At 44.3% G+C, this 20,749-nt stretch overlaps 1 protein-coding gene across 1 annotated transcript in view; it reads left to right on the forward strand.

Annotated features, from left to right (window-relative positions):
• LOC311142021 (protein turtle homolog B-like) overlaps positions 1-20,749 on the forward strand; it is a gene marked incomplete at both ends in the record, with an annotated part of 209,409 nt that overhangs the window by 49,748 nt on the left and 138,912 nt on the right. Inside the window, one exon of the mRNA XM_084177567.1 lies at positions 10,694-10,885. Coding sequence (XP_084033693.1) covers positions 10,694-10,885 — 192 coding nt within the window. The remainder of the gene's footprint in view (positions 1-10,693; positions 10,886-20,749) is intronic.

Raw genomic sequence — 20,749 nt, forward strand, 5'->3', positions numbered from 1 at the left:
TGTTTGGCACAACTGGTCTAAACTCTTGTTGGGCTTAAAGATTGGCAATTGAGTGGTCAAGTTTGACACTACATAACACTATGCAAATGTATATACTACCTCCCTTTCTGCAAACCCAGCCAGCATAAGGGTACCACCCAAAGCACACAAGCTAGCTACGACTCCAACCAGAGACAATACATGAAGAAATAACATGACATTTCTAGTGGTACCCAAGTCCAACTACACAGTGAAGAACCATGTACTCTCACTGGCCAGTTTATTAGGTACACCACCCCGTTCATGGAAGGATCGCTCCTACATACAGTGAGTCACGTGGTCGTGGCTTGCTATATAAAGAAGGCAGACAGGCATCAAGGCATTCAGCTACTGTTCAATTGAACGTTAGAAGGGGCAAAACGAGTGACCTAAGCGACTTTGAGAGTGGTATGGCACGCCGAATCCAGTATCTCAGAAACGGCTGCCCTACTGGGCTTTTCACGCAGTGTCTAGGGTTTACCGAGAATGGTGTGACAAACAAAAAACATCCAGTCAGCGGCATTCCTATGGGGGAGAAAACAGCTTGTTGATGAGAGAGGTCGAAGGAGAATGGCAAGAATCGTGCAAGCTAACAGGCGGGCCACGAACAGACAAATAACGGTGCAGTACAAGAGTGGTCTGCAGAACAGCATCTCGGAACGCACAACCAGTGGTGGAAAAAGTACCCAATTGTCATACCTTAATAGAAAATGACTCAAGTAAAAGTGAAAGTCACCCAGTAAAATACTACTTGAGTAAAAGTCTAAAAGTATTTGGTTCTAAGTATCAAAAGTAAATGTAATTGCTAAAATATACTTAAGTATCAAAAGTAAAAGTAAAACTATAATTAAGCAAGCCAGACGGCACCATTTTCTTGTTTTTTAAATTTACGGACAGCAAAGGGCACACTCCAATACTCAGACATAATTTACAAACGAAGCATGTGTGTTTAGTGAGTCTGCCAGATCAGAGGCAGTAAGGATGACCAGTGATGTTCTCTTGCGTGAATTGGACCATTTTCCTGTCCTGCTATGCATTCAAAATGTAACGAGTACTTACCTCGTCATCTTGTAGAATACCCCAGATAATTCAGGCTGTTCTGGAGGCAAAGGGGGGTCCGCCCGGTACTAGATGGGTGTATCTAATAAGCTGGCATGTGAGTCTGTTCTGGGGTAGAGGTAGGTAGAGGGCAACAGGGCAGAGACGGTGTACCAGGGGGGCAGCTTGCAGAGAGGCAAACTGTTAGCGAGCAGACTAAAGGAAGGTTTCCTCCAAATGGTACTATCATAGCTGAACCCAAATAACAATCTCTCACCTGGCCCTGTGAATAAAACTCACAGGTATCATAACTCACTTTGATGTTACAAGCAGCAAGGTAACCGTTACCTTTAGCTACGTAGACTGAATAGGCATACAGTGCCTTGCAAAAGTATTCATCCCGCTTGGCGTTTTTCATATTTTGTTGCATAACAACCTGTAATTTAAATGGATTTTTATTTGGATTTCATGTAATGGACATACACAAAATAGTCCAAATTGGTGAAGTGAAATGAAAAAAATGACTTGTTAAAAACAAATCTAAAAAATAAATACCGGAAAAGTGGTGCGTGCATATGTATTCACCCACTTTGCTATGAAGCCCCTAAATAAGATCTGGTGCAACCAATTACCTTCAGAAGTCACATAATTAATTAAATAAAGTCCACCTGTGTGCAATCTAAGTGTCACATGATCTCAGTATACAGTGGGGGAAAATAGTATTTAGTCAGCCACCTATTGTGCAAGTTCTCCCACTTAAAAAGATGAGAGAGGCCTGTAATTTTCATCATAGGTACACGTCAACTATGACAGACAAATTTAGGAAAGAAAATCCAGAAAATCACATTGTAGGATTTTTTATGAATTTATTTGCAAATTATGGTGGAAAATAAGTATTTGGTCACCTACAAACAAGCAAGATTTCTGGCTCTCACAGACCTGTAACTTCTTCTTTAAGAGGCTCCTCTGTCCTCCACTCATTACCTGTATTAATGGCACCTGTTTGAACTTGTTATCAGTATAAAAGACACCTGTCCACAACCTCAAACAGTCACACTCCAAACTCCACTATGGCCAAGACCAAAGAGCTGTCAAAGGACACCAGAAACAAAATTGTAGACCTGCACCAGGCTGGGAAGACTGAATCTGCAATAGGTAAGCAGCTTGGTTTGAAGAAATCAACTGTGGGAGCAATTATTAGGAAATGGAAGACATACAAGACCACTGATAATCTCCCTCGATCTGGGGCTCCACGCAAGATCTCACCCCGTGGGGTCAAAATGATCACAAGAACGGTGAGCAAAAATCCCAGAACCACACGGGGGGACCTAGTGAATGACCTGCAGAGAGCTGGGACCAAAGTAACAAAGCCTACCATCAGTAACACACTACGCTGCCAGGGACTCAAATCCTGCAGTGCCAGACGTGTCCCTCTGCTTGAGCCAGTACATGTCCAGGCCCGTCTGAAGTTTGCTAGAGTGCATTTGGATGATCCAGAAGAGGATTGGGAGAATGTCATATGGTCAGATGAAACCAAAATTTTTGGGAAAAACTCAACTCGTCGTGTTTGGAGGACAAAGAATGCTGAGTTGCATCCAAAGAACACCATACCTACTGTGAAGCATGGGGGTGGAAACATCATGCTTTGGGGCTGTTTTTCTGCAAAGGGACCAGGACGACTGATCCGTGTAAAGGAAAGAATGAATGGGGCCATGTATCGTGAGATTTTGAGTGAAAACCTCCTTCCATCAGCAAGGGCATTGAAGATGAAACGTGGCTGGGTCTTTCAGCATGACAATGATCCCAAACACACCGCCCGGGCAACGAAGGAGTGGCTTCGTAAGAAGCATTTCAAGTTCCTGGAGTGGCCTAGCCAGTCTCCAGATCTCAACCCCATAGAAAATCTTTGGAGGGAGTTGAAAGTCTGTGTTGCCCAGCGACAGCCCCAAAACATAACTGCTCTAGAGGAGATCTGCATGGAGGAATGGGCCAAAATACCAGCAACAGTGTGTGAAAACCTTGTGAAGACTTACAGAAAACGTTTGACCTGTGTCATTGCCAACAAAGGGTATATAACAAAGTATTGAGAAAATTTTGTTATTGACCAAATACTTATTTCCACCATAATTTGCAAATAAATTCATAAAAAATCCTACAATGTGATTTTCTGGGGGAAAGAATCTCATTTTGTCTGTCATAGTTGACGTGTACCTATGATGAAAATTACAGGCCTCTCTCATCTTTTTAAGTGGGAGAACTTGCACAATTGGTGGCTGACTAAATACTTTTTCCCCCACTGTATATACACCTGTTCTGAAAGGCCCCAGAGTCTGCAACACCACTAAGCAAGGGGCACCACCAAGCAAGCGGCACCATGAAGACCAAGCTCTCCAAACAGGTCAGGGACAAAGTTTTGAAGAAGTACAGATCAGGGTTGGGTTATCAAAAAATATCAGAAACTTTGAACATCCCACGGAGCGCCATTGAATCCATTATTAAAAATTGAAAGAATATGGCACCACAACAAACCTGCCAAGAGAGGGCCGCCCACCAAAACTCACGGACCAGGCAATGAGGGCATTAATCCGAGAGGAAACGAAGAGACCAAAGATAACCCTGAAGGAGCTGCAAAGCTCCACAGCGGAGATTGGAGTATCTGTCCATAGGACCACTTTAAGCCGTACACTCCACAGAAGAGTGGTGAGAAAAAAGACATCGCTTAAAGAAAAAAAGAAGCAAACACGTTTGGTGTTCGCCAAAAGGCATGTGGGAGACTCCCCAAGCAAATGGAAGAAGGTACTCTGGTCAGATGAGACTGAAATTGAGCTTTTTGGTCATCAAGGTAAACGCTATGTCTGGCGCAAACCCAACACCTCTCATCACCCCGAGAACACCATCCCCACAGTGAAGCATGGTGGTGGCAGCATCATGCTGTGGGGATGTTTTTCTTCGGCAGGGACTGGGAAACAGGTCAGAATTGAAGGAATGATGGATGGCGCTAAATACAGGGAAATTCTTGAGGGAAACCTGTTTCAGTCTTCCAGAGATTTGAGACTGGGACGGAGGTTCACCTTCCAGCAGGACAATGACCCTAAGCATACTTCTAAAGCAACACTTGAGTGGTTTAAGGGGAAACATTTAAATGTCTTGGAATGGCCTAGTCAAAGCCCAGGCCTCAATCCAATTGAGAATCTGTGGTATGACTTAAAGATTGCTGTATACCAGCGGAACCCATCCAACTTGAAGGAGCTGGAGCAGTTTTTGTCTTATTTCTTGTTTGTTTCACCCCCAAAAATATTTTGCATCTTCAAAGTGGTAGGCATGTTGTGTAAATCAAATGATACAAACCCCCCAAAAATCCATTTTAATTCCAGGTTGTAAGGCAACAAAATAGGAAAAATGCCAAGGGGGGTGAATAGTTTCGCAAGCCACTGTAAATACATGGCAGGATAATAAGGCCATGACTACACTGTAGCAGCGATTCAGGAGGGTTTAGATGCTCTCTGTGCACCCCGGCAGAATCTCCTTTGAATTGAAAATGAGTGAGTGATACTCGTTGGAGGGTATGTGAGCCAAGTAGGTCAAATCCTGGCCTTCCCTCTGTGCTTCATTCGTTTCCATGATATTTGGGTTATTGACAGTCGACATACACAGATGAGTAGCGCAATTAGTCTGGCCACGGAGGTGAAGCAATTCCATATTAAATTGCCCAGTTCTTCTTCTACTGCTTGCATTTTTCCTTCCCTTTTGATGAAATTAAACACCGCTAACGGACTGTTTCAGATCTCATTCTCTTTCACGGTGTGTGTCCCGCTGGATTTATCTTCCCTGCGAGTGATAATTGCACAGTCAGGCACAATGAATCCAGTTTCTATGGTTTTGCAAATGTTCCCTTTATTGATCTAAATCTGAGTCGTGCTGCCTTTGATCTTTGAGTGCTCAGCCTATTGGCTGCCACTACTCCTCCGGCACTTTTGGGTTAGGTAATAAAGAAGCCATTTTGAAGTATACTGAACAAAAATATAAACACAACATGTAAAGTGTTGGTCCCATGTTTCATGAGCTGAAATAAAAGATCCCAGAAATGTTCCATATTCACAAAAAGCTTATTTCCCTAAAATTTGGTGAACAAATGTGTTTACATCCCTGTAAGTGAGCGTTTCTCCTTTGCCAAGATAATCCATCCACCTGACAGGCGTATCAAGAAGCTGATTCAAAAGCATGATCATTACACAGGTGCACCTTGTGCTGGGGACAATAAAAGGCCACTCTAAAATGTGCAATTTTGTCACACAACACAATGTCACAGATGTCTCTAGTTTTGAAGGAGCGTGCAGTTGGCATGCTGACTGCAGGAATGTCCACCAGAGCTGTTGCCAGAGAATTGAATGTTAATTTCTCTACCATGAGCCAATGTCGTTTTAAAGAATTTGGTAGTACGTCCAACCGGCCTCACAACCACAGACCACGTGTATGGCGTGTGGGCGAGCGGTTTTCTGATGTCAACTTTGTGAACAGAGTGCCCCATGGTGGTGGTGGGTTTATGGTATGGCCAGGCATAAGCTACGGACAACGAACACAATTGCATTTGATCTATGGCAATTTGAATGCACAGAGATACCGTGATGAGATCCTGAGGCCCATTGTCGTGCCATTCATCCGCCACCATCACCTCATGTTTCAGCATGATAATGCACAGCCCCATGTCACAAGAATCTGTACACAATTCCTGGAAGCTGAAAATGTCCCAGTTCTTCCATGGCCTACATACTCACGAGACATGTCACCCATTGAGCACGTTTAGAATGCTCTGGATCGACGTTCCTTTTATGAACTGTAACTCAGTAAAGTATTTGAAATTGTTGTATATTTTTGTACAGTGTAGTTTTACTACCCTATTTTGTGGTCCTCTAAATTAATAGATTTTGACTGTGCTCTATCATCAAATTAGTTTCCACCTTTTAGGTTAATACCCACTTAACTTTTAGGCTAATACCCACTTAATTTTGAGCAATTAAGTTAATTTTCAAAAATTCTGCCAACTAATTTTCTTTATTTTTTTTAAAGACAGTTTAAAGTGTAGACTGTAGAGTTTACATTTCAGCTCAACTTCTCCACCATCTACCACTATTTCAGCTTCCTGAACGTAATAATTATTTGTATTCAGTGCAAGCTAGCATATGGACTTTAATATTCAACAATGGTCTCTCTCAGTGAGTTTGGAAAGTCTTGCATATTTAATTTACAGTGGGGAAAAAAGTATTTAGTCAGCCACCAATTGTGCAAGTTCTCCCACTTAAAAAGATGAGAGAGGCCTGTAATTTTCATCATAGGTACACGTCAACTATGACAGACAAAATGAGAAAAGAAAATCCAGAAAATCACATTGTAGGATTTTTAATGAATTTATTTGCAAATTATGGTGGAAAATAAGTATTTGGTCAATAACACAAGTTTCTCAATACTTTGTTATATACCCTTTGTTGGCAATGACACAGGTCAAACGTTTTCTGTAAGTCTTCACAAGGTTTTCACACACTGTTGCTGGTATTTTGGCCCATTCCTCCATGCAGATCTCCTCTAGAGCAGTGATGTTTTGGGGCTGTCGCTGGGCAACACGGACTTTCAACTCCCTCCAAAGATTTTCTATGGGGTTGAGATCTGGAGACTGGCTAGGCCACTCCAGGACCTTGAAATGCTTCTTACGAAGCCACTCCTTCATTGACCGGGCGGTGTGTTTGGGATCATTATCATGCTGAAAGACCCAGCCACGTTTCATCTTCAATGCCCTTGCTGATGGAAGGAGGTTTTCACTCAAAATCTCACGATACATGGCCCCATTCATTCTTTCCTTTACACGGATCAGTCGTCCTGGTCCCTTTGCAGAAAAACAGCCCCAAAGCATGATGTTTCCACCCCCATGCTTCACAGTAGGTATGGTGTTCTTTGGATGCAACTCAGCATTCTTTGTCCTCCAAACACGACGAGTTGAGTTTTTACCAAAAAGTTCTATTTTGGTTTCATCTGACCATATGACATTCTCCCAATCCTCTTCTGGATCATCCAAATGCACTCTAGCAAACTTCAGACGGGCCTGGACATGTACTGGCTTAAGCAGGTTACTTAGGTCCCAGCTCTCTGCAGGTCATTCACTAGGTCCCCCCGTGTGGTTCTGGGATTTTTGCTCACCGTTCTTGTGATCATTTTGACCCCACAGGGTGAGATCTTGCGTGGAGCCCCAGATCGAGGGAGATTATCAGTGGTCTTGTATGTCTTCCATTTCCTAATAATTGCTCCCACAGTTGATTTCTTCAAACCAAGCTGCTTACCTATTGCAGATTCAGTCTTCCCAGCCTGGTGCAGGTCTACAATGTTGTTTCTGGTGTCCTTTGACAGCTCTTTGGTCTTGGCCATAGTGGAGTTTGGAGTGTGACTGTTTGAGGTTGTGGACAGGTGTCTTTTATACTGATAACAAGTTCAAACAGGTGCCATTAATACAGGTAACGAGTGGAGGACAGAGGAGCCTCTTAAAGAAGAAGTTACAGGTCTGTGAGAGCCATAAATCTTGCTTGTTTGTAGGTGACCAAATACTTATTTTCCACCATAATTTGCAAATAAATTCATTAAAAATCCTACAATATGATTTTCTGGATTTTTTTTCCTCAATTTGTCTGTCATAGTTGACGTGTACCTATGAGGAAAATTACAGGCCTCTCTCATCTTTTTAAGTTGGAGAACTTGCACAATTGGTGGCTGACTAAATACTTTTTTCCCCCACTGTATAGTTCTAATCTCTTGAGGAGCGTGATTGAGGGTGCTTCAAACTTCAGGCACAGTTCAGGAACAGTTCAGAAGTTAATGGTTTGTTTGATAAATGTAGCTATTAATATAATCATAATGAAATACTGTACTCTTAAAATTGCTGGACACTGATAAAGAACATGTGGGTTGGGCTCATTAAATTCAGACAGAGACACCATTGAGTGACAGCTGTCCAAATGTCGACCTTACAGCCAAGAGTGATAGAACATCTCATCTTGGAGTCTTCTTGAACACAGACAGCCATGCTCAAACATTAGAGCCCACTCTATAGGCTGTGAACCTCTCTGGAAGGATATGCTCTACTCTCCCCTCCTGCAGCTTGGAGATTAAAGCATTTGACCATCCCTTTCCGGGCAAAATCCTAATGGAGGAGAAGAGGAGTTTATTATCTCTCATTTCTCCTCCCTCTCTCCCTCCCTCTCTCTCATCAGTATAAACTGTGAAGTCATACCTTCCAGAGGCCTGTTTTCGCTCGCTGGTGATGTCACCTGCAGCCAATCAACACGTAGCACTGGGCTATGTAGGGGAGGCAGGGGGAGTCTTGGGTATATGCGCTCTCCCTCAGCCCCCGTTATTTATCTGCCTCTGCCACTGCCAAGCACAAGAAGAACACACACACACAGATCCATATAGTAAGCCACCATCCAGCAACGTTTCAGCAACCGTAAATATGCCTGTTATAGTTATAGTGTTCAATGTAAGTGAAAACACACTTTGCTTCCGGTTGTAAAGCCAATCCATACTTGAATTAGTTGAGGATCGATGCTCTGGTAGAACAGATAGCCCTGTGGACATGTGGACACACAGTTTTACACTATATATACAAAAGTATGTGGACAACACTTCAAATTAGTGGATTCGCCTATTTCAGCTGAACCCGTTGCTGACAGGTGTATAAATCGAGCACACAGCCATGCAATCTCCAGAGACAAATATTGGCAGTAGAATGGCCTTACTGAAGAGCTCATTGACTTTCAACGTCATAGCATGCCACCTTTCCAACAAGTCAGTTCGTCAAATTTCTGCCCTGCTATAGCTGCCCTGGTCAACTTTAAGTGCTGTTATTGTGAAGTGGAAACGTCTAGGAGCAACAACGGCTCAGCTTCTAAGTGGTAGGCCACACAAGCTCACAGAACAGGTCCGCCAAGTGCTGAAGTGCGTAGCGTGTAATAATCGTCTGTCCTCTGTTGCAACACTCACTACTGATTTCCAAACTGCCTCTGGAAGCAACGGCAGCACAATAACTGTTCTTCGGGAGCTATATGAAAGGGGTTTCCATGGCCGAGCAGCCGCACACAAGCCTAAGATCACCAAGCGCAATGCCAAGTGTCGGTTGGAGTGGTGTAAAGTTCACCGCCATTGGACTCTGGAGCAGTGGAAACACGTTCTCTGGAGTGATTAATCACTCTTCACCAACTGGCAGTCCGACGGACGAATCTGGGTTTGGCGGATGCCAGGAGAACGCTACCTGCCAGAATGCATAGTGCCAACTGTAAAGTTTGGTGGAGGAAGAATAATGGTCTTGGGCTGTTTTTCATGGTTCGGGCTAGGCCCCTTAGTTCCAGTGAAGGGAAATCTTAACGCTACAGCATACAATGACATTCTAGACAATTCTGTTCTTCCAACTTTGTGGCAACAGTTTGGGGAAGGCCCTTTCTTGTTTCAGCATGACAATGCCACCGTGCACAAAGCGAGGTCCATACAGAAATGTTTTGTTGAGATCGGTGTGGAAGAACTTGACTGGCCTGCACAGAGCCCTGACCTCAATCCCATCGAACAACTTTGGGATGAATTGGGACGCCGACTGCGAGCCATGCCTAATTGCCCAACATCAATTCACGACCTCACTAATGCTCTTGTGGCTGAATGGAAGCAAGTCCCCGCAGCAATGTTCCAACATCTAGTGGAAAGCCTTCCCAGAAGAGTGAAGGCTGTTATAGCAGCTAAGAGCGGACCAACGCCATATTAATGCCCATGATTTTGGAATGAGATGTTCGACGAGCAGGTGTCCACGTACTTTGATCATGTAGTGTATGTCTTGTAAAAAGTAAATAAGGAAGTTAAGATATGTTCCATCAAAGTTTACAGCATGTAATGAAAGTGCAGTAAATGTATAGTGTGGGTGTCTGTGTGTGTTTGTGCTCGTGTACTTTATATTTCTTAAGTGAGTGTCTCAGACTCGTAGAAAGCCTCATGCCACGGCAGCAATGGTTATCAAGACAAAGTGCACAGTTTTTGTTTGATTTCCACACACAGAGCTATGTCCTTTATATTCCATTCCTAAAACTATTGGTCTCGGCTCAGGATGGAATTTGTTGTTGCCACCTTGAGTTATGACACCCTTGATTCTCTGTCATCACAAACAGGCTGTGCTCTACGTGAGAGAAAAAGTAAACCAGGGTGGTGGAAGTGGAAGAGGCTACTTAAAAGGGAGATATTCTAACAAATAAGAGAATCTTATGGTTGAATAGGGTTCCGTGGCCCTATCAGTGTAATTTGGGTTAGGTCCTCTGTTTATGTTGTTTGAGGATGTACCACTGTATATCATGTTTTGTGAATATTGTACTTCATTAACATTTTCAAGGAGGCTTTCTTAACTTACATTTCTCTATGTGAAAAAACTAACGAAATGTTTGTGGTTGATGTTGTAACTCTAAGACACAATGTGGATATGCTAATGAACGATTACCCTTTTGCTTCTAGGTTGCTTTCTAGGTTGCGTTCGGTTGGTTATTTCACCACCATTAAGTAACGTCCCTAGCTGTTTACAAGGATACTCACAATGCCCCCCCCCCCCCCCCTCTCCGTTTCCCAGGTGCCCACGGCGTGCGAGAGGAGCCCCAGTTTGTGACGGCGCGCGCTGGAGAGAACATCATCTTGGGATGCGACGTGGCCCACCCCCTGAACGGCCAGCCCTACGTGGTGGAGTGGTTCAAGTTCGGAGTGCCCATCCCCTTCTTCATCAACTTCCGCTTCCACCCGCCTCATGTGGACCCAGAGTACGCCGGTAAGAGGACACCTCTCCCTCTTCATTAGCCCCAAACCACGGGTGTCAAAGTCGTTTTGGCGTTGGTCAGTTTTGTCAATGTAATTGTGTACACCTATTTAGCCTATTTACTTACAGCTTACACTGAGTGTACAAAACTTCCTAATATTGAGTTGCAAAACCCCCCCCCCTTACAAGGTGTCAAACGCATTCCACAGGGATGCTGGACTATGTTGACTCCAATGCTTTCCACAATTGTATCAAGTTGGCTGGATGTCCTTACGGTGGTGGGCCATTGTTGATACACACGGGAAACTGTTAAGTATTAACAAAAAAACAGCAGCGTTGCAGTTTTTGACACAAACAAGTGACATCAATAAGGGATCATAGTTTTCACCTGGTCGGTCTAGGTCATGGAAAGAGCAGGTGTTCTTAATGTTTTGTACACTAAATGTAGTTACTATATGTGCTGCAGGTGGTGGCGTTACCTGCTACACCAGTCTAGGGCATGAATTCAAAGTAAATCTGTTTAGGCAATTACTATAGATACTCTGTATCTCCCCCCTCCCATCTCCCTTTTCATTCATCTGTCTCAATATGTATTATTTTTCAAATGATCAGATTTCAGATTCACAAGATCGGGTGTGTGTAAGGAAGTTTGGGATTTTCTCTGCAGTCTAGGGGAGGTTGTCTCTGTATAGCACATTACATCAACTCTCACACTCTCACAACCCTCCCCGAACACCCACAGTGGGAAACAAATGTTCTGTAAGAAATAGCCCCTTCTCAGGTGCGAGAAGTGTGATACTGCTTGTGACACATATGACTGACTGCCAAAGGAGCTGATCTCTGCTTTAGCTATGAGACCATAATATTGTTGTTCTTTGACAGGTGTTAATAGATATAATGAATGGGTGTAAAATGTGTTTCAAACCAGATAGACATCATGAAAATAATCGGAGGAAGTTCAGGAGTAAAAACAAACAAAATATAATTATTGTAGAATTTGACTGTGTCCATAAAATGTATATAGTATGTATGGGCTGGAAGTAGAGGCCTAAGCGTTGTTGTTCACTGGTTTACTCCAATTGGGGAAGGGGTTGTGGGGTTGGAAAGTAATGAAGGGAAATATAATTTAAAAAAGGATATGTGTGTGTGTGTATATATATACAGTGGGGGAAAAAAGTATTTAGTCAGCCACCTATTGTGCAAGTTCTCCCACTTAAAAAGATGAGAGAGGCCTGTAATTTTCATCATAGGTACACGTCAACTATGACAGACAAAATGAGAAAAGAAAATCCAGAAAATCACATTGTAGGATTTTTTATGAATTTATTTCCAAATTATGGTGGAAAATAAGTATTTGGTCACCTACAAACAAGCAAGATTTCTGGCTCTCACAGACCTGTAACTTCTTCTTTAAGAGGCTCCTCTGTCCTCCAACTCGTTACCTGTATTAATGGCACCTGTTTGAACTTGTTATCAGTATAAAAGACACCTGTCCACAACCTCAAACAGTCACACTCCAAACTCCACTATGGCCAAGACCAAAGAGCTGTCAAAGGACACCAGAAACAAAATTGTAGACCTGCACCAGGCTGGGAAGACTGAATCTGCAATAGGTAAGCAGCTTGGTTTGAAGAAATCAACTGTGGGAGCAATTATTAGGAAATGGAAGACATACAAGACCACTGATAATCTCCCTCGATCTGGGGCTCCACGCAAGATCTCACCCCGTGGGGTCAAAATGATCACAAGAACGGTGAGCAAAAATCCCAGAACCACACGGGGGGACCTAGTGAATGACCTGCAGAGAGCTGAGACCAAAGTAACAAAGCTTACCATCAGTAACACACTACGCCGCCAGGGACTCAAATCCTGCAGTGCAAGATGTGTCCCTCTGCTTAAGCCAGTACATGTTCAGGCCCGTCTGAAGTTTGCTAGAGTGCATTTGGATGATCCAGAAGAGGATTGGGAGAATGTCATATGGTCAGATGAAACCAAAATAGAACCTTTTGGTAAAAACTCAACTCGTCGTGTTTGGAGGACAAAGAATGCTGAGTTGCATCCAAAGAACACCATACCTACTGTGAAGCATGGGGGTGGAAACATCATGCTTTGGGGCTGTTTTTCTAAAAAGGGACCAGGATGACTGATCCGTGTAAAGGAAAGAATGAATGGGGCCATGTATCGTGAGATTTTGAGTGAAAACCTCCTTCCATCAGCAAGGGCATTGAAGATGAAACGTGGCTGGGTCTTTCAGCATGACAATGATCCCAAACACACCGCCCGGGCAACGAAGGAGTGGCTTCGTAAGAAGCATTTCAAGGTCCTGGAGTGGCCTAGCCAGTCTCCAGATCTCAACCCCATAGAAAATCTTTGGAGGGAGTTGAAAGTCCGTGTTGCCCAGCGACAGCCCCAAAACATCACTGCTCTAGAGGAGATCTGCATGGAGGAATGGGCCAAAATACCAGCAACAGTGTGTGAAAACCTTGTGAAGACTTACAGAAAACGTTTGACCTGTGTCATTGCCAACAAAGTGTATATAACAAAGTATTGAGAAACTTTTGTTATTGACCAAATACTTATTTTCCACCATAATTTGCAAATAAATAAATTAAAAATCCTACAATGTGATTTTCTGGATTTTCTTTTCTCATTTTGTCTGTCATAGTTGACGTGTACCTATGATGAAAATTACAGGCCTCTCTCATATTTTTAAGTGGGAGAACTTGCACAATTGGTGGCTGACTAAATACTTTTCTTCCCCACTGTATATGTGTGTGTATGTGTGTGTATGTGTGTGTATATGTGTATGTGTATGTGTGTATATATGTATATATGTATATGTATGTATGTATGTATGTATATATGTGTGTATGTGTGTATATATATATATATATATATATATATATATATATATATATATATATTGTGAGAGAAAAAAACATATGGGGGATTGGAAGTGATGCAGACAATTACATTGATGGAAGTTACAATCTATCTGAAATATTAAAGCTGATCTACCCCCTAATTTTACAGGTGCATTTGCTCCTAGGTGATATATTTCACTATAAAAGGTATCCTGGAATGATCACAGTGGAAAACAATCTGCTTCCCTTTGAGTTAAATCCCTTAAAAATAACATCACTCCCATTAGATGCATTATACTGTTAATATGCCATATATGATTAGCACACTATAATCCCTATTTGGTTGGGAGCCAGTCAATAGATTATCTGCAGTCTGCATCAGACAAAGTGGAGATTTCTGTTAAAGTGTCTTTACAATGCAGAGCCAGGCTCCCACAGCAAAATCTCTAGGATTTGGAGTTGGAGGCAGTTGCTATGAATGCCCTCATTATAATGTATTATAAACGACTGATTATGACCGATAATCCAGGCATGAAACAGAATAGTTAATACTGTAGCCAGATAGCTGACTGAGCAGCCAAGTAGCAAGTCACTTGAGTGTTTGATGTCACGTGGTTCCATCAGAGACATACTGTACAGTCGTGGTCAAAAGTTTTGAGAATGACACAAATACTAATTTTCACAAAGTCTGCTGCCTCAGTTTTGATGATGGCAATTTGAATATACTCCAGAATGTCATGAAGAGTGATCAGATGAATTGCAATTAATTGCAAAGTCCCTCTTTGCCATGAAAATGAACTTAATCCCCCAAAAACATTTCCACTGCATTTCAGCCCTGCCACAAAAGGACCAGCTGTGATTCTCTCGTTAACACAGGTGAGAGTGTTGACGAGGACAAGGCTGGAGATCACTCTGTCATGCCGATTGAGTTAGAATAACAGACTGGAAGCTTTAAAAGGAGGGTGGCGCTTGAAATCATTGTTCTTCCTCTGTTAACCATGGTTACCTGCAAGCAAACACGTGCTGTCATCATTGCTTTGCACAAAAAGGGCTTCACAGGCAAGGATATTGCTGCTAGTAAGATTGCACCTAAATCAACCATTTATCGGATCATCAAGAACTTCAAGGAGAGAGGTTCAATTGTTGTGAAGAAGGCGTCAGGGCGCCCAAGAAAGTCCAGCAAGTGCCAGGACCGTCTCCTAAAGTTGATTCAGCTGCGGGATCAGGGCACCACCAGTGCAGCGCTTGCTCAGGAATGGCAGCAGGCAGGTGCGAGTGCATCTGCACGCACGGTGAGGCGAATACTTTTGGAGGATGGCCTGATGTCAAGAAGGGCAGCAAAGAAGCCACTTCTCTCCAGGAAAAACATCAGGGACAGACTGATATTCTGCAAAAGGTACAGGGATTGGACTGCTGAGGACTGGGGTAAAGTCATTTTCTCTGATGAATCCCCTTTCCGATTGTTTGGGGCATCCGGAAAACACCTTGTCCGGAGAAGACAAGGTGAGCACTACCATCAGTCCTGTGTCATGCCAACAGTAAAGCATCCTGAGACCATTCATGTGTGGGGTTGCTTCTCAGCCAAGGGAGTGGGCTCACTCACAATTTTGCCTAAGAACACAGCCATGAATAAAGAATGGTACCAACACATCCTCCGACAGCAACTTCTCCCAACCATCCAAGAACAGTTTGGTGATGACCAATGCCTTTTCCAGCATGATGGAGCACATTGCCATAAGGAAAAAGTGATAACTAAGTGGCTCGGGGAACAAAACATCGAAATGTTGGGTCCATGGCCAGGAAACTCCCCAGACCTTAATCCCATTGAGAACTTGTGGTCGATCCTGAAGAGGCGGGTGGACAAATAAAAACCCACAAATTCTGACAAACTCCAAGCATTGATTATGCAAGAATGGGCTGCCATCAGTCAGGATGTGGCCCATAATTTAATTGACAGCATGCCAGGGTGGATTGCAGAGGTCTTGAAAAAGAAGGGTCAACACTGCAAATATTGAGTCTTTGCATAAACTTAATGTAATTGTCAATAAAAGCCTTTGACACTTATGGAATGCATGTAATTATACTTCAGTATACCATAGTAACATCTGACAAAAATATCTCATAACACTGAAGCAGCGAACATTGTGAAGACCAAAACTTTTGACCACGACTGTATTATATACTGAACAAAAATATAAACGCATCATGTAAAGTGTTGGTTCCATGTTTCATGAGCTGAAATAAAATATCCCAGAAATGTTTCATAGGAACAAAAAGCTTATTTCTCTCATATTATGAGCACACATGAGTATTGTTTACATCCCTGTTAGTGAGCATTTCTCCTTTGCCAAGATAATCCATCCACCTGACAGGTGTGGCATATCAAGAAGCTGATTAAACAGCATGATCATTACACAGGTGCACCTTGTGCTGGGGACAATAAAAGGCCACTCTAAAATGTGCTGTTTTGTCACACATCACAATGCCACAGATGTCTCAAGTTTTGAAGGAGCGTGCAATTGGCATGTTGATTGCAGGATTGTCCACCAGAGCTGTTGCCATAGAATAAGCTGCCTCCAACGTCGTTTTAGGGAATTTGGCAGTATGTCCAACCGGCCTCACAACCACAGACCACGTGCAACCACGCCAGCCCAGGACGTACACATCCGGCTTCTTCACCTGCGAGATCGTCTGAGGGGGTGCTGAGGAGTATATCTGTTTGTAATAAAGCCCTTTTGTGTTGGGAAAAACTCATTCTGATTGGCTGGGCCTGGCTCCCCAGTGGATGGGCCTGGCTCCCAAGTGGATGGGCCTGTGCCCTTGCCCAGTCATGTGAAATCCATAGATTAGGGCCTAATTTATTTATTTAAGTTGACTGATTTCCTTATATGAACTGTAACTCAGTAAAATCTTTGAAATTGTTGCATGTTGCGTTTATATTTTAGTTCAGTATAGATAGAGAATCTATTGGATTCTGGCCTCAATGTCAGTCTCTGTGAATCAAGACTCTTTATAACAGGAAATAAGAGCAACGGAAAGGAATCCATAATCATGAGAAAGATGTGTTCCCTTAATAATTCGTCTGAATTATGTAAATACGAAAAATATCGAATTTCACTTATTTAATAGATTTGTATTAAGCCATTGAAACTCATCAATGGCCTTTAGACAATCACTGCCCTTTAGGAAAAGGACAGACAACCTCTCAGAATAGCTCTGCTGACTTGAATAAGCTGTGGACAATCGGTTGGGGAAGAATACCCACCCAGGTGGTATGCCATTGCACTTCAAACAGGAGCAGACATTGAAAGGCCTCCAGACCAGAGAGGTGACGGGTCAAAAGTGTGTCGGACCATGTGTTTTTTTCTTCTTCATCTGGGCGATTGGAACATTACAGAATCGATACGGAGCAAAGACAGAAAGGGCGTGTAGTAATTTACTGAGCATGTCCATTCTAGAAAAGCAAAAATAAAACCTGATAGTTTATCAGTGGTCTTCAGGGGCAGGATATGCTATTTTAATGGTCGGTCCTCACAGTGAATGTTAATGAGAGCGGATGAGGATTTCTACATCAGGCCAAAGTCTGAGCAGTTCTGTCGGTTAGGTTACATCGGAATCTACAACAGGGACACTGAGGACACAGCATGGCTCTTTATGTATTGCTCCCTATTTGATTAGGTTGAAGCTGCAAACTATACTGAAGAAAAATATAAAACGCAACATTCAACAATTTCAACGATTTTACTGAGTTACAGTTCATATAAGGAAATCATTCAATTGAAGTTGTCATGATTTAACTGGATTAGAACCCAAATGCAGACAAGTACACCAAGCCAGAGAAGGTTTAACAGGTTTATTTACAATGTTCAAAAAGTCCAGGTTTCCAATAATAGGGGAAGAGCAAGTCCAGGTTACAGGGAGGGTAACAGATCCAGGTCAGGGCAGGTGTGGTACCGTAATGTCCTAGTGTCCGTGGTGAGTCCAAAAGGGAGGTCCGGTAGTGGGGAGCAGGATGGTGGTGGCAGGAGTGAAGCGGAGGCAGAAGTCAGGTTCCCATAATCTGTGGCACAGGAGAAAAGTAAATAGAACCGGCCAAAAACACAAAGAGCGAAAAAAAACAGGTTGAGTCGGCAGCGAGACTAACATGGTCGTCTTGACTATGATCTGACGATGAGTGGAAAGTTTGACCGGGTCTTAAAGGCTGAGGTGATTATGGTGAATGAGCTGCAGCTGGAACCCTGACTCCCGCACACCAGACTTCACTCCTGCAATCAAGGACAGACAGAGGGGAGGGGGAGAGCAGAGAGAGAGCTACCTAGCAGCAGTAGGCCTAACAGTACCCCCCCCTCTACGGACGCCACCTGGCGACCGACAGGGTTTATCAGGATGTAACCTATGAAACTCACGGACCAGAGCAGGATCCACAATGAAGCTCCTGGGCACCCAGGAACGTTCCTCAGGACCATAACCCTCCCAATCCACCAGGTACTGGAAACCACGACCCCGGCGGCGAACATCCAGAAGTCGCCGGACAGTGTAGACCGGACCCCCACCCACGATCCTGGGCGGAGGAGGGGGACGAGAGGGCGGGCACAGAGGGATAACCGACACAGGCTTAATCTGGGAAACATGAAAGGTGGAATGAACCCGTAGGGAGGCAGGAAGCTGTAGCTTAACCGCGCAGGGGTTAACAATAGACAGTATCTTGAACGGTCCTATAAAACGAGGCGCCATCTTCTTAGACTCCACTTTCAATGGAAGGTCACGTGACTTAAGCCATACCTCTTGACCAGGAGAGTAACCGGGAGCCTGGGACCGATGACGGTTGGCTTGCCTCTGCATGTACGCCGAAGCTCGGGACAGAGCTACCCTGGCCTTCCTCCAGACCTTGAAGCAGCGGCGCATGTGGGACTGCACCGAGGGTACCGCCAGTTCCCTCTCTTGAGAAGGGAACAGGGGAGGTTGATAACCCAGAGCACACAGAAAGGGAGACAAACCAGAGGAAGCGTTAGTCAAGGTGTTATGAGCATATTCCACCCAGGGAAGCATGGAGCTCCACGACCCAGGGTTAGACCCTGTGACACAGCGGAGAGCGGTCTCCATCTCCTGGTTCGCTCTCTCGGCTTGCCCGTTGGTCTGGGGGTGATATCCAGAGGACAGGCTGGATGTAATGCCCAAAGCTTTACAGAAAGCCTTCCAAACCTGGTAGACAAACTGGGGACCCCTGTCAGAGACAATATCTGTGGGTAGACCATGAGAGCGGAACACATGTTCAACCAAAATATCAGCCGTTTCTCGGCAGTGGGCAGTTTAGGTAGGGCCAAAAAATGAGCAAACTTAGAAAAACGATCAATCACAGTAAGAATGACAGTCTTTCCAGACGAGGGGGGAAGTCCAGTGACAAAATCCAAGGCAATGTGGGACCAGGGCCGGCTGGGTATTGGCAGAGGTCTTAGATGACCAGCGCTGGCCTGGGTGGAGTTCTTACTACGTGCACATACCGTACACGCAGCAATGAAGGCTCGAGTGTCCGCCTCCATCCTGGGCCACCAGAACTTCCGTCGCACAAAGTCAAGGGTCTGAGTAACTCCAGGGTGACAGGTAAGGGGAGACGAGTGAGCCCACTGAAGTACCTGGGAGCGAACAGACTCCGGGACAAACAACCGGTTAGGAGGACCGCTCCCAGGGTCAGCTTGATGATGTTGAGCCTGTCTAACAATCCCTTCGATGTCACATGTAATGGCCGCAATACTGCAGGTAGGAGGCAAGATGGGTTCAGGGTTACTACCAGTATCAACAGCAGAAAAAACACGAGACAGGGCGTCAGGTTTGACATTGCGTGACCCAGGACGGTAAAACAGAGAAAAATTGAATCTACCAAAAAATAGTGCCCACCTGGCTTGACGGGGGTTGAGCTGCTTCGCTGACTGGATGTATGCCAGATTCTTATGATCCGTCCAAACGATGAAGGGTTGTTCCGCCCCCTCCAGCCAATGCCGCCACTCTTCGAGAGCCAGCTTCACGGCGAGCAGTTCACGATTGCCAACATCATAATTCCTCTCTGCCTGAGAAAGTTTCCGTGAAAGGAAAGCACAGGGATGCAGTTTGTTATCTTCCGGTGAACGTTGTGACAACACCGCACCTACCCCAGTGTCGGATGCATCCACCTCCACGACAAACTGGCGGTCGGGGTCCGGCTGCATCAGAATGGGAGCCGAGGCGAAGCAATGTTTCAGTTCTTCAAACGCTGCTTCGGCCCCTTCATTCCAAGCGAACGGTCGTGCGATGGAGGTGAGAGCGGTGAGTGGCGCCGCAATGCGGCTGTAGTCCTTGATGAACCTCCTGTAGAAATTCGCAAACCCCAGGAATCGTTGAAGTTGTTTGCGGGTGGAGGGGGCTGGCCAGTCCGTGACAGCAGAGATCTTAGCTGGGTCCATCCGCAACTCCCCCTGAGCTATTATGTAACCCAAAAAAGAGGTCTCAGACACATGAAATTCACATTTCTCCATCTTCACAAACAGTTTGTTCTCCAACAACCTTTGCAACACCTGGCGCACATGCAGTTCGTGTTCCTGGGAGGACTCTGAAAAAATCAGGATATCATCCAGATAGACAAAAACAAACCGATTCAACATGTCCCGAAGGACATCATTGACTAGTGCCTGAAAAACGGCAGGGGCATTGGACAACCCAAAAGGCATAACCAGGTACTCAAAATGTCCCAAAGGTGTGTTGAAGGCAGTCTTCCATTCATCACCTTTACGAATGCGCACCAGATGATACGCATTTCGTAGATCCAGTTTAGTGAAGATAGTTGCACCATGAAGGAGGGGAAAAGCAGAGTTAATTAAAGGCAGAGAATATTTGTTCTTAATGGTGATGTTGTTAAGTCCACGGAAATCAATACAGGGTCTGAGGGTCTTATCCTTCTTAGCAACAAAAAAGAATCCCGCTCCTACAGGTGACGAGGAAGGACGAATAATACCTGCCGCCAAGGAGTCCCGAATGTAGT

The sequence above is a fragment of the Coregonus lavaretus genome (assembly GCF_964263955.1).
Source record: "Coregonus lavaretus genome assembly, chromosome: 15".
Classification (NCBI taxonomy): domain Eukaryota; kingdom Metazoa; phylum Chordata; class Actinopteri; order Salmoniformes; family Salmonidae; genus Coregonus; species Coregonus lavaretus.